The sequence below is a fragment of the Myotis davidii genome, unplaced genomic scaffold (assembly GCF_000327345.1).
Source record: "Myotis davidii unplaced genomic scaffold, ASM32734v1 scaffold376, whole genome shotgun sequence".
Taxonomy (NCBI): domain Eukaryota; kingdom Metazoa; phylum Chordata; class Mammalia; order Chiroptera; family Vespertilionidae; genus Myotis; species Myotis davidii.
The window spans coordinates 1,338,842-1,352,613 of record NW_006288121.1 but is presented as its reverse complement, the minus strand read 5'-3'; the positions used below and the strand labels follow the sequence as shown (position 1 = coordinate 1,352,613).

The window sequence follows — 13,772 nt, the reverse complement described above, 5'->3', positions numbered from 1 at the left end:
ACTGGCTCCCATCTTGTTTGGGTTAATTTGCATATAGTCACTCTGATTGACTGGTGGGCATGGCTTGGGGCATAGTGGAGGTGCAGTCAATTTGCATGTTTCTCTTTTATTAGATTAGATGTATGTGTGTGTGTGTGTGTGTGTGTAAATATATATTATATATATTTATATTCTGTGTATCCTATATAATAAAACCCTAATATGCAAATCAACCAATGGCAGAACGACTGGTTGCTATGATGTGCACTGACCACAAGGGGCAGATGCTCAATGCAGGAGCTGTCCCCTGGTGGTCAGTGCACTCCCACAGGAGGAGAACTGCTCAGCCAGAAGCCAGGTTCATGGCTGGTGAGCCTCTCCTGCCTCCGCAGCAGCATTAAGAATGTCCACAGTCGGACATCCTCCAAGGGCTCCTGGGCTGCAAGAGGGCACAGGCCAGTTGAGGGACCTGCCCTCAGTGCACAAATTTCATGCACCAGGCCTCTAGTATATATTTTTGTGTGTGTGTAGAGACAGATTACATCTGTTTAACACAAGACTATGAGGAATGGGATTTCTGCCTGTTTATTTATTGATGCATAGTACACAAACACTTCTTGACACATAACTTCTTAATAAATATGGTAAGTTAATTTTACATTTCTGTCTTATTTCTCTTGATCATTCTTGACAGGGTTTTGAAAATTTTATCAGTCTTTGCAAATACTCTCTATCTTAGATTTGTGTTTGATTCCATTAACTTGCAATATTAGGTAGCTTCTAATATAAAAATTTAGTCTATACATTTTTCTCTAAGTATTCACTTACCTAAATCCCAGCAGATTTTATGCATTATTAAAACTTATTCTAATTTTATTGTGATTTTTAGGGGGGCATGAATTACTAACTGTGTCTGTCTTTGTCCTTCCCAATAGCAGTTTTCTAGCATTTGTCTCATAATTGATTTCCAGTGTAATTCAAAAGAGATAATCTGTTAGTTTAACCCACTGAAATTATTTAAATTTGCTCAATGCTTTAATTATACACACTTTTTTTGGTAAATGTTGCATGTGTGCTAAAAAACAATAGATATCTACAATTGGTACTGCAGTATTACATTTGCCCATTAGGTTCAGATTACTTACAGATTATGCTGATCAAATATCCAGCATCCTCACTAATCAGAGTGAATTAAATTACTTTGAGTATGCCTGAGATACTACTAATTGTGTATCAACAATAAATATGCTCATTAGAATATACAAAAAACAAAAATAGGGTTATTTTCCAAAGAAACCTCTATATCATGGCAAAGATATGTTCAAATTAGATTTCAGAGTTCTCAGATATAGAAATCACTTTCTTCTTTGGCTATCTCATATATTTTAGACGTGGTATTTATATTATAAAGTAATAAATAATATTTTAATTTTTCTTCTAGATTTTACTTTCAGAACCTACATTAATATGTGAAAAATTAAAGTAGCAGTTACTTTTGTTTACAAAAGATTATTTTCTTCTTTGCCAGAGGTAGTCTACACTTTTCAAAATAGTTGAGTTTTAGCCCTACCCGGTTTGGCTCAGTGGATGGAGCGTCAGCATGTGGACTCAGGGGTCCCAGGTTCGATTCTGGTCAGGGGCATGTGCCTTGGTTGCGGGCACATCCCCAGTGGGAGATGTGTAAGAGGCAGCTGATTGATGTTACTCTCTCATCGATGTTTCTAACTCTTTATTCCTCTCCCTTCCTCTCTGTAAAAAATCAATAAAATATATTTTAAAAAAGAATAGTTGAGTTTTTAAATTATTTCTGTTATTCCTACGTGGCATTTTTCTACCTAATGATATTTCAGAAGTTTTCTTATAATTGTGTTTCATGTCCAGTCTTCACTTAGTATTCTCAAGAAAACAAACGAACGAAAAACCAAAAATCCAAAGACTGTGGAACTTAAACCTAAATGCTTGGTAAGTTGTCAGCCAAACTTCTGAAAACAGTTCCTATGGTGATTTAAATTTTTTTTCTTCTTATTCTTCTGGATCTAATTAAAGCTCTTATATTTATAGCATACACAGGATAAATAACAGCACTCATAAGTCAGATAGCAGATATTACCAGTTAAAATTAAAACATAATATTTAAGACCAGTAGAATGGGATAGTTAAAAATTTTAAATACGTAATAAAAATAAGCAATGTCACGTAAAAAGAACTCATTATCATGTAATGAGAACCAACATAAAAATGTGGGTTAGAGTTTCTTGCATATTTTTTGTTAGTTTATTTGTTTGAAGAAGCTGAAAAAGTTTTCTTCTTTCTATGTAACATCTAGAACTAAGTCAGCTTTCTTGTTTTAGTATTGCTGATACAAGTAGGCCCACTCAAGCCTTAAGTATTTTGGCAATCATTTCACTAAAAAACACCTCTAGCACAACCTTCCCTCCAAAGGCTTATGATGACTTTTGCCTTTATTTTCCATCCAAAACAACTACCCAAACAGCAAATCTCAATACATTCTTGACCCTCTTAGTAAACCAGCATCCTTTCCCAAACACAGCGGATTCCTAGAAATTTCCACAATGTTAGAACCTAAATACAAAGAGTTCAAGAAAAATTTAGTCAGAAATTACTTAATAATTTAAGTACTAAAAAAAATGCATTAAATTGCATCTTGGAAAAGATACATTGGCAACATGACCCAAAAAAGCATAATATCTGTTCTGTTTCATTGATAACCTAATGGATTTGTGTGATATTCACATGAAAATGGCAATGTAGAGTTTTAAAACATTTGATGCAGAAAATAACTATAAATACATCAGAAAATACTCATGAGGTAGAGATTAATATTAATACAGAATCTGAGATTTGCCAAACATTTTTGTTCAGTTCATATATGATAAAAATCTATACTAATAAAAGGGTAATATGCTAATTAGACCAGGTCTACTGGACATCTTCCGGTCGTCCTGACTTCCTTCCAGACAAAGCCACGGTGGCAGGGGCCAAGGCAGAGGTGGTTAGGGACAATCAGGTCGGCAGGAGAGAGCAGTTAGCAGAGATCAGGTGGCAGGGGAGGGCAGTTAGGGGCGATCAGGCAGGCAGGCAGGTGAGCAGTTAGGAGCCAGCGGTCCCACATTGGAGAGGTTGCAGGCCGGGCTGAGGGACTGCGCCCCCCGCCCCCCGCCCACAGTACAAATTTCATGCACCGGGCCTCTAGTGTATATTATAAGAAAGAATCTACAACTGAAGAAACAAATAATTATATGATATCAATAGGATCTGTAATCTGTAACTTTTTTTAAGATTCAGTGTTACACAGCAGTAGTATGGTAGCTTGGGCAAAATAGTGGTTCATAAATTAAAGTACATGGGTTCTAGGATCCACTCTGTCAATACCAGTATGATGAACTCTGACAAAATCTTAAGCACTGCTGTTCATGACTTCTGTGGAATGCACTAATAAAATATGTCTCAATTACCCCTCAGGGCTTCTGTGAAGATTCTATGGAGATTAGTATATAAAAGGGCTTTGAAGGTTAAAAGTTTTATATAACTGTGAGGTCTCTTTATACTGAAGTTATTCTTAATATACCAGATTTGGTTTCAAGAGATCAAAAAGGGGCAAACTGTAATATTCTAGCACAGGAATCATTACTAGTAGAGTGAAATGCTTTGTCAAACTTCATTTTGATCATTTGTATTCACCTCATTTGCAATGTAATGAGGCAACAACTGGGCTACATTGTACAATTTTACAGATTTACCCGAATGAGCATATATGGCCCATTGAGCTAAGGATATTTTAATAGGTCTTGTTTATTATAAATCAATATTACATAGTTGATATGTATCTCCTTTAGGAGACCACTTTGCCTTTTTTATGTAATATCTGAGCATTCATTTTTGTTTTTTGTCACAACTGACCACATCTCATAATTTACATGAAGGAATGACAACTCTCTGAAATGCATCCAAGCATAGAGGCTTGATAACCCTGCATGAGTAAGTTTTGATAGATGTTTTACTGTGTGTGTATGTGTGTGTGTGTGTGTGTTGTGTGTGTGTGTGTATGTGTGTGTGTGTTTTCAAACATTTATTTTACATGGACAATACTTGCTTCCCTTCTGTGTTTTCCAATTTATCTACAATTCCTTCACACACACACACACACACACACACACACACACACACACACACACACACTACACACACACACACCAATCCGTCATCTAGTTTTAAGCGATTTCTGGTTCTAAATTAGGTGCTGAGAGAAAAAAAAAGTAATGTATTTATTTTTAAAAATTTATCTTTATTGTTGAAAGTATTATAGATGTCCCTCTTTTTTCCACCATTGACCCTATCCAGTACACACACACCTAGGCCTTCACCACACTATTGTCTGTAATACAGTTATACATATATGTATATAAGTTCTTTGGTTGATCTCTTCCTGCCCATCCACCCACCCCCACCTCCCTCTAAGATTCCTCAGACTGTTTTATGCTTCCATGTCTCTGGATCTATTTTGTTTATCAGTTTATTTTGTTCATTAGATTCCATATATAAGTGAGATCATATGATACCTGTCTTTCTCTGACTGGCTTATTTCACTAGCATAATGCTCTCCAGGTCCCTCCATGCTGTCTCAAAGGGTAAGGGATCATTCTTTTTTATAGCTGCATAATATTCCATTGTGTAAATATACCACAGCTTTTTTATCCACTCATCTACTGATGAACACTTGGGCTATTTCCAAATCTTAGCTATTATAAATTGTGCTGCTATGAACATAAGGGTGCACATATTTTTTCTGATTGACCCTAACTGCCTCAGCTGCTGAGCTATATAGATACTCTGTATGTTCAGCAATTAATACATGGAATTGAGTAAGATTGTGGGAGATAAAGGCAAAAGTTAGAAACAGAACACTTTTACTTACTGCAAATGAAGGTAGTCTCATCTGAATTATCAGTGCAATCATTCACAAAATCACACAGCTTGTCCTGTGCAATGCAGTGCTTGTTAGCACACATGAACTCTTGAGCAGTGCACTTCCTGTCTGGGCTGAGGAGGGGAGAGCAATCTTGAAAGGTAATGTCATCCACTGCTACATCTCCCATGTAACTGACGCTGCGTTTTGCCCTGAAGATAATCTAAAGAGAGGGAGGGAGGAAAAGAGAGAGGAGAGAGAGAGAGAGAGAGATTAAGGGAAGAAAATCAGTTTCAGTTAGGCTGTCCATCATATGAAAAACTTGGAGCAACCACTAAATACAACACTTGACTCTGATAAAAACGCCACATAATGAAACTGAGCCAAGAAGCTTGGGGATCGTTTAGATTTGTACCGTCCTCAACACTTAAGAATGTGGGAGTGGCATCACCAACACCATTGCCTCCTGTGTTGGTTTAGGGGGTAGGTGGCCTAGAACTCTGGCAGGAGCCACCAACCCATCATTGCTGCTCTGCAGCTCCCAGATCCCAAAGGAGCCCCGTGCATTTCTTACTTAGAGCCTCGTCACACATGGAAGCGGGAGGCCAGTCCAAACACAGGCTATGCCGAGAGAAAGGAGATGCAAGCACATCCTTTGCTCTATTTTGCCCAATTCTTCCCATTCCTCAGGTCTGTTCACCCCAAGATAGCAAATCTCAATAACATGAGGGTTTTTATTGGCCACATGTTTGGAACTCACATTATTTTGATTTGCCTTTGATTAATGTATGTGATGAACACAATTGTCATGTGTGTCATTGTTTGGTAGTGGGCGCCCACGTATGTGGACTGCAATAGAACTAGAAGTGAGGAAAAATAACAGGAGTCACTGTCGTTTTCAGAAAGGCTATCTTCAGCTTATGCATGACCACTGCTTAGAATAATAATGAACATAGTTTCATAGAACATAAAAAGTCACAGATTGTTTAGTGTCAAATTTCTAAGTGAAACTAATTCAGAGTTTCTCTGCAGGCCAAATATGGATTTGTGTGTTAACGTAAGAAATAGTCCTGTATTCTAAAGTAAATTTAGAACAATTAAAAATTAGTTAACAAGAAAGACAGAGCTACCTCAGTGATTTTACACAAAATATTTATTGAGCTCGAACACCCAAACACCTTTGACCAAATATATATATATATATATATATAATTATTTTTCTTGAACAAGATTATTATAATTTTTGTTGCTGTTTAACACATGTCATGCTTCTATACTACTGTGTGAAAAGCGAGGTGCTTTCCTCTTGAAATGAGTGGATAGACTAGTTGAAAAGCAAGTGTCTCTCATTATATAAATAATAAATAAATAAATAAATAAATACTATGTATATGTAAATTCCTATATAAATTTACATAAAGAGGATAAATTGTTTTTCTTCAGAGCAAATGTGCTAAGAAAAATAAATTTATAAGATTCATTAAGAGTTTGGAAGTGATTACAAGGTGTTAAAACTGGAAAAATAATAATGACTACAACTTTTTAAAAGGTAAATTGAACCCTAGAAAACTGAAAAAGGTGCTCTAGTATCTGGATTCATCTAAACATTTAAATACGTGATGCAATGTTCTGTGAATAAGAAATCAGATAACTCAGTTACTGTTACATTAACTTGTGTATCTACTATCCAATCGCAGTTGCCTGTCATGTCCAAATGATCAAATCATCAATTATATCACAATGCTCCATACACTGTTGGTTAAGATTCCACAGACTTTATTATTAAATGTGATTAAACTTTTTAAAAAGAGCAATTATGGTATAGTTTTTGATAGAATGAAAGCAGGATCAATTATTTTTTTAAATTTGGGATACAATATAGCATAGCAGCTGGACTATGGACTTGTAGATGACTTGCCTATGTTTAAAGTTTGCCTCTGCTGTTTTGAGGTTATATAACTAGAGCAGGTTACTTAACTTCTAGGTATTTCTATATTCTAATTTATAAAATGCAGTAATAATAGTATGTACCTCATACGGTTATTGTGAAAACTAAAGAAGTATTTTTAAATTCATAGAATAGTACTTAGCATTTAGTAAGGTTTATGTATGTGATTGCTCTAGTTGTAAAAATTATTATAATTAAAGATTCTGTTTAAATCAGAGTGCAGGTTACCAAACAAAACTCTGAGAACTACCCAGTGTTGAATCAGCATGTAATTTCTAAAATTATCTTATACTTTTACTCAAGAATTAGAGCCACTCATCTTTCTGAGACTAAATGAAATGATATCATAACCATGAAAGAATCATGGACAATATGCCAGCTCACACTCTAGCTCCACTGCATAGTATTTTGCTTTGCACATAGTGGGTGCTAATAAGTTTTTACTGAATAACTGATTGGATCACACACAAAAAGATTTAAACAACAAATTTCAATCTGTGAAATATTTAATTTTGGGAAGGCTAAATTAGTATGTGATTCCTCCTGATTACATCCCCTTTATTGTTTTTTTTTTGACATGATATTGCCATACAAATACTCTACTTACATAAAACTAGTTAAGATTTCATTCCCTCAAGTGGGGCCTATGTCTAGCAGCAATGAAATCTTTTACATGTTGTTGCTGAGGCTTCTTCTTGCCTCAGTTAAAAGATCATGGAGGTTAAAAGGCAAAATCACTTAATAATATATTTCAGGATGTGCAAGACCATTAAATTGCTTTCTAATATTTACTTCTTCAGGTTGAACTTATTTCTTACTAATTTTCCTAAATTATCTATAAATGACCCATTAGAAAACTAGATTCCAGTTAGGCCAAACATACGTGAGATTTATTACACCTATCTTTCCAAGAAATTGGGGATAATGCTGTATCAATCCCTTTATACAGCTGTGTCTATTTAGCCTGTGCTTCCACAGGAGCTGAGAGGGGCTGATCTATCAGACGATTGTAGATACAGTCACTGAATATTAACAGCAGAATTGGCCACTTCTACTGCATATACAGAGGATTGGAAATGTAATCATTACTAAATATATCTTCTATCCAAAATAAGTGATTCTAAATTCGTAGAATTAAGCCCTGAGCAGTTAAGGCTAATAGATATTTGCCTCATCTTCTAAGAAAACCCCCATTCTGCCAAAAAATAAAATTTTAAAACATACACACACACATTCATGGAGCTCTTGCTTTCTTGTTAATTCATAAAAAATAAAATCCATACCAAATATATTGGCACATAATTATTTTCACTTTAAACATTTTAATCTATGTTATTTTCTTTAATTGTTTTACATATATCTTATCCTCCAAATAGTATTACGATCTCTGTAAACATAAATACATCACACAATTTTGTTTCTCTCCAAAATATTTTAGAGCTAAGTGAATCTATTATCTCTAATAAGGTTCAACAATACAATATGCTTTAAAAAATATGTCCTTTCAATCAAATTTTGAAAAATTAATGTACTCACTCTAGATAGTCTCTTAGAATATGCATATTTATAAATAGAGGGAGGCGTTCTTTACAAATGGGAGACTGCTTGTGGAATGGAGTAGAATTGTCATTAAAATTAAATGTTCCCAGAAGCATGTTTGTCTAATTGGAGAAATAAGAACATTCTGAAATTTTAATTTCCTATGGAAAATACCATATGTATTCATACAACACATTAGAATTGTAATGAGAGGACACGACTATGAATGAAGAAAATAAACTAGGATTAAAGAAGAAAATCAACAAAACTTACTACCCAAGTACTTGGATTACAAACCTGTATTTGTGAATGAACGCCTAAAAATAGTTCTGCTTTTTTCCACTTTGCACCTTGCTGTCCAGATTGAGCCCACAATTTAGAGGTAACATTGTCCTTTTTGCTCAGTACCTGAAGAGATAAATCAAGTATAAAGTGCTGAAATATTTTGTCGTGATAAATTTTAAACATGTAGAATTTTCCAAGTTTTTACTTTATTTTAATATCAACATGAAGTCCCTGATAGAAAAGCTGAGACAGTTTTCATTAGATATCTTTGTTTTCTATACAGCACTATGTCCCAGGGCACCTCACAAGCTCTGTGTAATAAAAGTGAGCACGATTATCTGTTATTTAAGTCCAAAGAAATCTGGGCATCATTTAGCTAAGAACTCTATGTTAGCTTTTTTTTAAAAAAAAATTAAATTTATTGATTACTTTATTGAAAGAGAGAAGAAGGGAGAGAGAGAAAGACAGAGGGATGAGAGAGAAACATCGATGGGCTGCCTCCGCACGCCCCTCCCTGGGGATCGAGCCCGTCTTATTTATCATCACCCGAGGATATTTTTCCATTGATTTTTTAAAGAGAGGAAGGGGTGGAGAGAGAGAGAATGAGAGATAGAGACAGAGAGAGAGAGAAAGAGAGAGAGAGAAACATTGATTCGTTGTTCCACTTATTTATGCATTCATTGGTGTGCCCTGAGCAGGGATTGAACCTACAAGTTAGGGGTATATGGATGACACTCTAACCAACTGAGCACCCAGCCAGACCTACCTTAGCTTTAAAAAAAAATTTGACAGCAGTAACAACTGGAATTTTATATATTAAATAACATGCATGCTGTTGAAAATGATCTTCATCTTCTCGGGTTCAGTGGGGACAGTGACAGTATTACAGCGGGAGCTCAATTAATTTTAACAACACACGTGGGTGATATGAGCACACACCTATTCACTCTGTGCTAGTAAGATCTCTCTGTACCACAGCCTTGAAACTACATTTTCATCACAGTACTCCATCCTCATTCTTAGGGAAAATTCAGATTAGTCTCAGCAGACAAATTATCAGGCTCCTCTTTGAGAATGATACTAAATGAGTCATTAAGAGAGCAACTGAAGGTTCAAGAGATCAACCAATGGACTTGTATTCATGCATATAAGCCTAACTAATGAATACAGACACTAGGGACGTGAGGGTATGCGCTGGGGGATGGGAGCGGTTGGGGAGAGGTCAGTGGGGGAGAAAGGAGACATATGTAATTTTTTAATCAAAAAAGAAGAAATTAAAAACTCCGAAACCAGAACCAAGTCCACATTCTAAAAGAATGGACTCAGGTAGTTTTTTAAATCATTCTGTATAATAAGGAGCTAATATGCTAATTAGATCGAACAGCAGAACAACTATCCAGCAGACCTTCTGGACGAAGTTGGGCTGCAAGGGCCAAGGCAGCCGGGGCTGCAAGGGCTGAGCCCCTTGCACGAATTTCATGCACATCCTTAGAGCCTGTCTTACCATATTGGATACAAATCAAGGAATTATTCAGAAGGGTTTGTGATGATTTTGACTTTTTTAAGTGAAGGTAATTTTTAGTGGTTTCATTATCTTTAAAAAAAAAATGTTCAAGTGGCTGTAGAGCTTTTAGAGTCTTCACTTGCTAAATAATATGTGCCTAGCAAAAATATCACTAAATTCTCAGTCTATAAAATTCATCATGTTATTGAAACCAAGAAAACATAATTTCTTAAAAAATCATTTTTGTGGATACTAGAAAGAATGTATTGGGAGTAGATCTTTGTATGAATATCATTCTATACACAAATCACTAAGAAAAATGTCTTCATGAACATAGTAATGCAACATGTAGTATTATTCAGCCATGCACCAAAATAGGGATCAGATGTATTACTATTTAAACTATTTGATAGTTATGCATCTACTAATACAAAATATTATCTTAAAAAATGAAAGCATATTTTAATCATCTCAATTATAAAATATAGTAGGTAAATAATTCTCATTTTTCTAGTGAAAAACTTGTAATAAATCGTATTGTTTTGCCTAAAGATAATTTTTAAAAATCAATGTAAAACAAATGATAAATTGCAACCTCAATCCACAGACTTAGAATACAGTACTTTCAGATTGTTAAACATGCACACATACATATACTGGTATACAAACAAGTTTACTTTTAAATTGCTTTTGGTAAGAAGTCTCATCTATAATAAAGAAGACAATTCTTCTAAAATTCATCTATAAACTTAAAAGTGTTTCCAATGAAAACAGCAGTTTTGAAATAATATGTTTATCTAAAATTTTATTTGGAAAAATAAGTGTTTAATATGGCCAGGTAAAGCCTAGAATAAGACAGTGATAAAATTGGGGAAGGTGGAAACACCTAATATTAAAATTACAATCAAGTTACTGGGAAAGAAGTAGTTAAATAGCTGGTCTGCATTATATTTCTTTCTCTTTATTGAGAAAAAGAAAGCAGATAACCTAAGTGTAATCTCCTTGCAAATGTGCTAAACACAGACTTCTCTGTAAATAAATTAATGGTATTCAGCACAGGGAGAGTCCTTATCTACGGCTGCCTTTAGGGATATATCTCTAATTTAAAACTGCTCACAGTAAACAGTTCAGAAATGCTGGAATTTGTTTTTTCAGACATGGCTTTCTGGAAAATTTTATATAAGCTATGAAACAGTAAAAATATAGATGCTTCAAAAAACTGAGTTGGCTTCTATGTAAATGATGTATCTATAAGTATTACATACAAACTGTATATTAAATAAGGCATTTCCAATATGGTAAGACAGGCTCTAAGGATGTGCATTCAGATTCCAGAACCTCTCTCTGGTTAGCCTGTACAACTTAGTTTTCTGAAAGAAACCCAGTCTCCACGGAGAAATAGTTAACTCCAAGTATGGAACAGTGTAAAAATAAGATGAATCTAGAACATCTTTTTGTCCATAATGAAAAGAAATACTCAAAGATGGAAGAGCTTGTCAAGGAAACATATAAGTCAGCTTAAAGGGACTCCTATGACCAAATCTGTGACAATTTCAAAACCAGCAAATAAGCAACAGATAAGAAATTGAATACAATAGGATCCATAAATCCACACTGATATAGTTCAATAAATGGATTTAAAAATGGAGAGAAAATATTTTGAGGGTTTTTTTTGTTTTGTTCTTCCAAAATAATACCAACCTATAGATATAGACAAAATAATGGAGTTGGAAAATCACAATTAAGTCATCATCATATTAAAATTAATTCCATTAAAAATACTAAAGAATGCAAAAACTAGTCGGCAAAATTGAATCCAGGTCAGGATTTTACATACTCTCAAAATAATTCTTCACAAAATATTTATTGATAACAAAGGGAACAAAAGTACTGAGACTGATGGACATCATGTACTAACCAATGGAATGCAATATTAGTGATGTTAAAGGGGGAAAAAAGCTTAACATTCAGCAAATCCAAATTGAGGAACATTACAAAATAACTGAATTACAATTTTTAGAATATCAGTCTCATAAAAATCTCAGGAAAATTGAGTAATCATTCCAGTTCAAAAGAAACTAAGAAGAAATAACAACTAGGTGTGATATCTGATTCTGTATTAAACTGATTTTTTTTTCCTATAAAAGATGCTCCTGAGATAATAGACACAAAATAAGATCTTTGAGCAAGGGTATATTGTCTGTGAGATTCTGGCAACTTTTTGTGAGTTTGAAACAATGTAATCTTTTTTACAAAGAAACAATCTGAAAAAGACTCCTGGGGAATGAGCACCACTACTATAAATAACAACATGAAGGATGCACATTCAATTTTTACTAAAGTGTGTAGTCATTTGTACTAGTCTCTGAACATTGTTACTGAAATCTAAATGAAATATTTCAAGTATAACACAGAAGCTGTGAACTCAGCATAAAGACCATAATCATAAATTCAACAGTAAAAAAAATACATATCTTACTAGCCATGCAGGTCCAATTCTGCTAAAGTATTTTTCCAATCATACCATGTTGAAGTGTTGATAATTGTGCATTTTCATTTATTAGACTACATTTTAATAACAATAAATTATACATTATGAATTTTTATATAACAAATTTTAAAAATGTTATAATCTAAGCAATACCTGGAGAGAGCCAACAGTGGCACCATTCATATAAGTCCAGAACACCAGGGTACATTCTGGTCCCGTGCGTGAAATAACAGGAGTGAGGATGTCAGCCACGTCACCAAATTTTCCATTTGAGCTATCAGCATACAGGTACCAGCCATCTGTGGTATTTCTAGGGAAAATAGGATGTGTTTATAAGATAAAAAGAAAACAGAAAATCACAAAATATAGTTTGTCATTTAGCATATTTTATCATTCTACAATTTTCCCTGAATATACCAATGTTGTATAGCATAATGATGACTCATAACCTTCAGCAAAAATAATTCTTCTATTTTGATTTTGAATCTATGTATCAATTGGTGCAATGTGTGCAGATTATGGTAGAGACTGAAATTACCACGTCTAATCTGTAATAACTTGGTTGATTTATTTACAATGATACTGCCAATACTCTGAATAGCTTTATAGAGCTTCTTTTCATGTAGGTTAAAATGAGACCCTGAAGCACCGAATACCTTAAAAGGGAGCATTAAAATATATATATATAAATAAAGCATTAAAGAAAAAACAGAATGGAAACTGGCCTGAGGTTCTTCTCATAGATATAAAGGCTGTCAGGTTCAAATTTATTCTTTGTTAATTTAGGTCAGTTTTACTAAGTTGGTAGATAATTTTAGTGTGTCTTTTCTTTCCTAGCTCCAAATTAAAGAAGGAAATAATGGTGGAAACAAATAAATATCAATGTAACCTTGCCATACAGGATAGTGTTTATGCCCCTACTTTAATTGTCAATTCAGAAAAATAGAAAATAAAATTTTAAGACATCCTTGGCAATACACAACTTTCTTAAAAGTTTAAATTTATTAGAGTGACATTGGTTTGACTATGTTGGTTTCAAGTATACATTTCTATGATACATTCTTCACAATTTGGGCATTCTGGCATTCTTTCTTTGATT

General features: G+C 34.2%; 1 protein-coding gene across 1 annotated transcript in view; it reads right to left on the bottom strand.

The window, feature by feature from the left end:
• MALRD1 (MAM and LDL receptor class A domain containing 1) overlaps positions 1-13,772 on the bottom strand; it is a 649,080-nt gene that overhangs the window by 373,571 nt on the left and 261,737 nt on the right. Inside the window, exons 23-25 of the mRNA XM_006759937.1 lie at positions 12,827-12,983; positions 8,691-8,801; positions 4,916-5,129 (exon numbers count right to left, since the gene is read on the bottom strand). Coding sequence (XP_006760000.1) covers positions 4,916-5,129; positions 8,691-8,801; positions 12,827-12,983 — 482 coding nt within the window. The remainder of the gene's footprint in view (positions 1-4,915; positions 5,130-8,690; positions 8,802-12,826; positions 12,984-13,772) is intronic.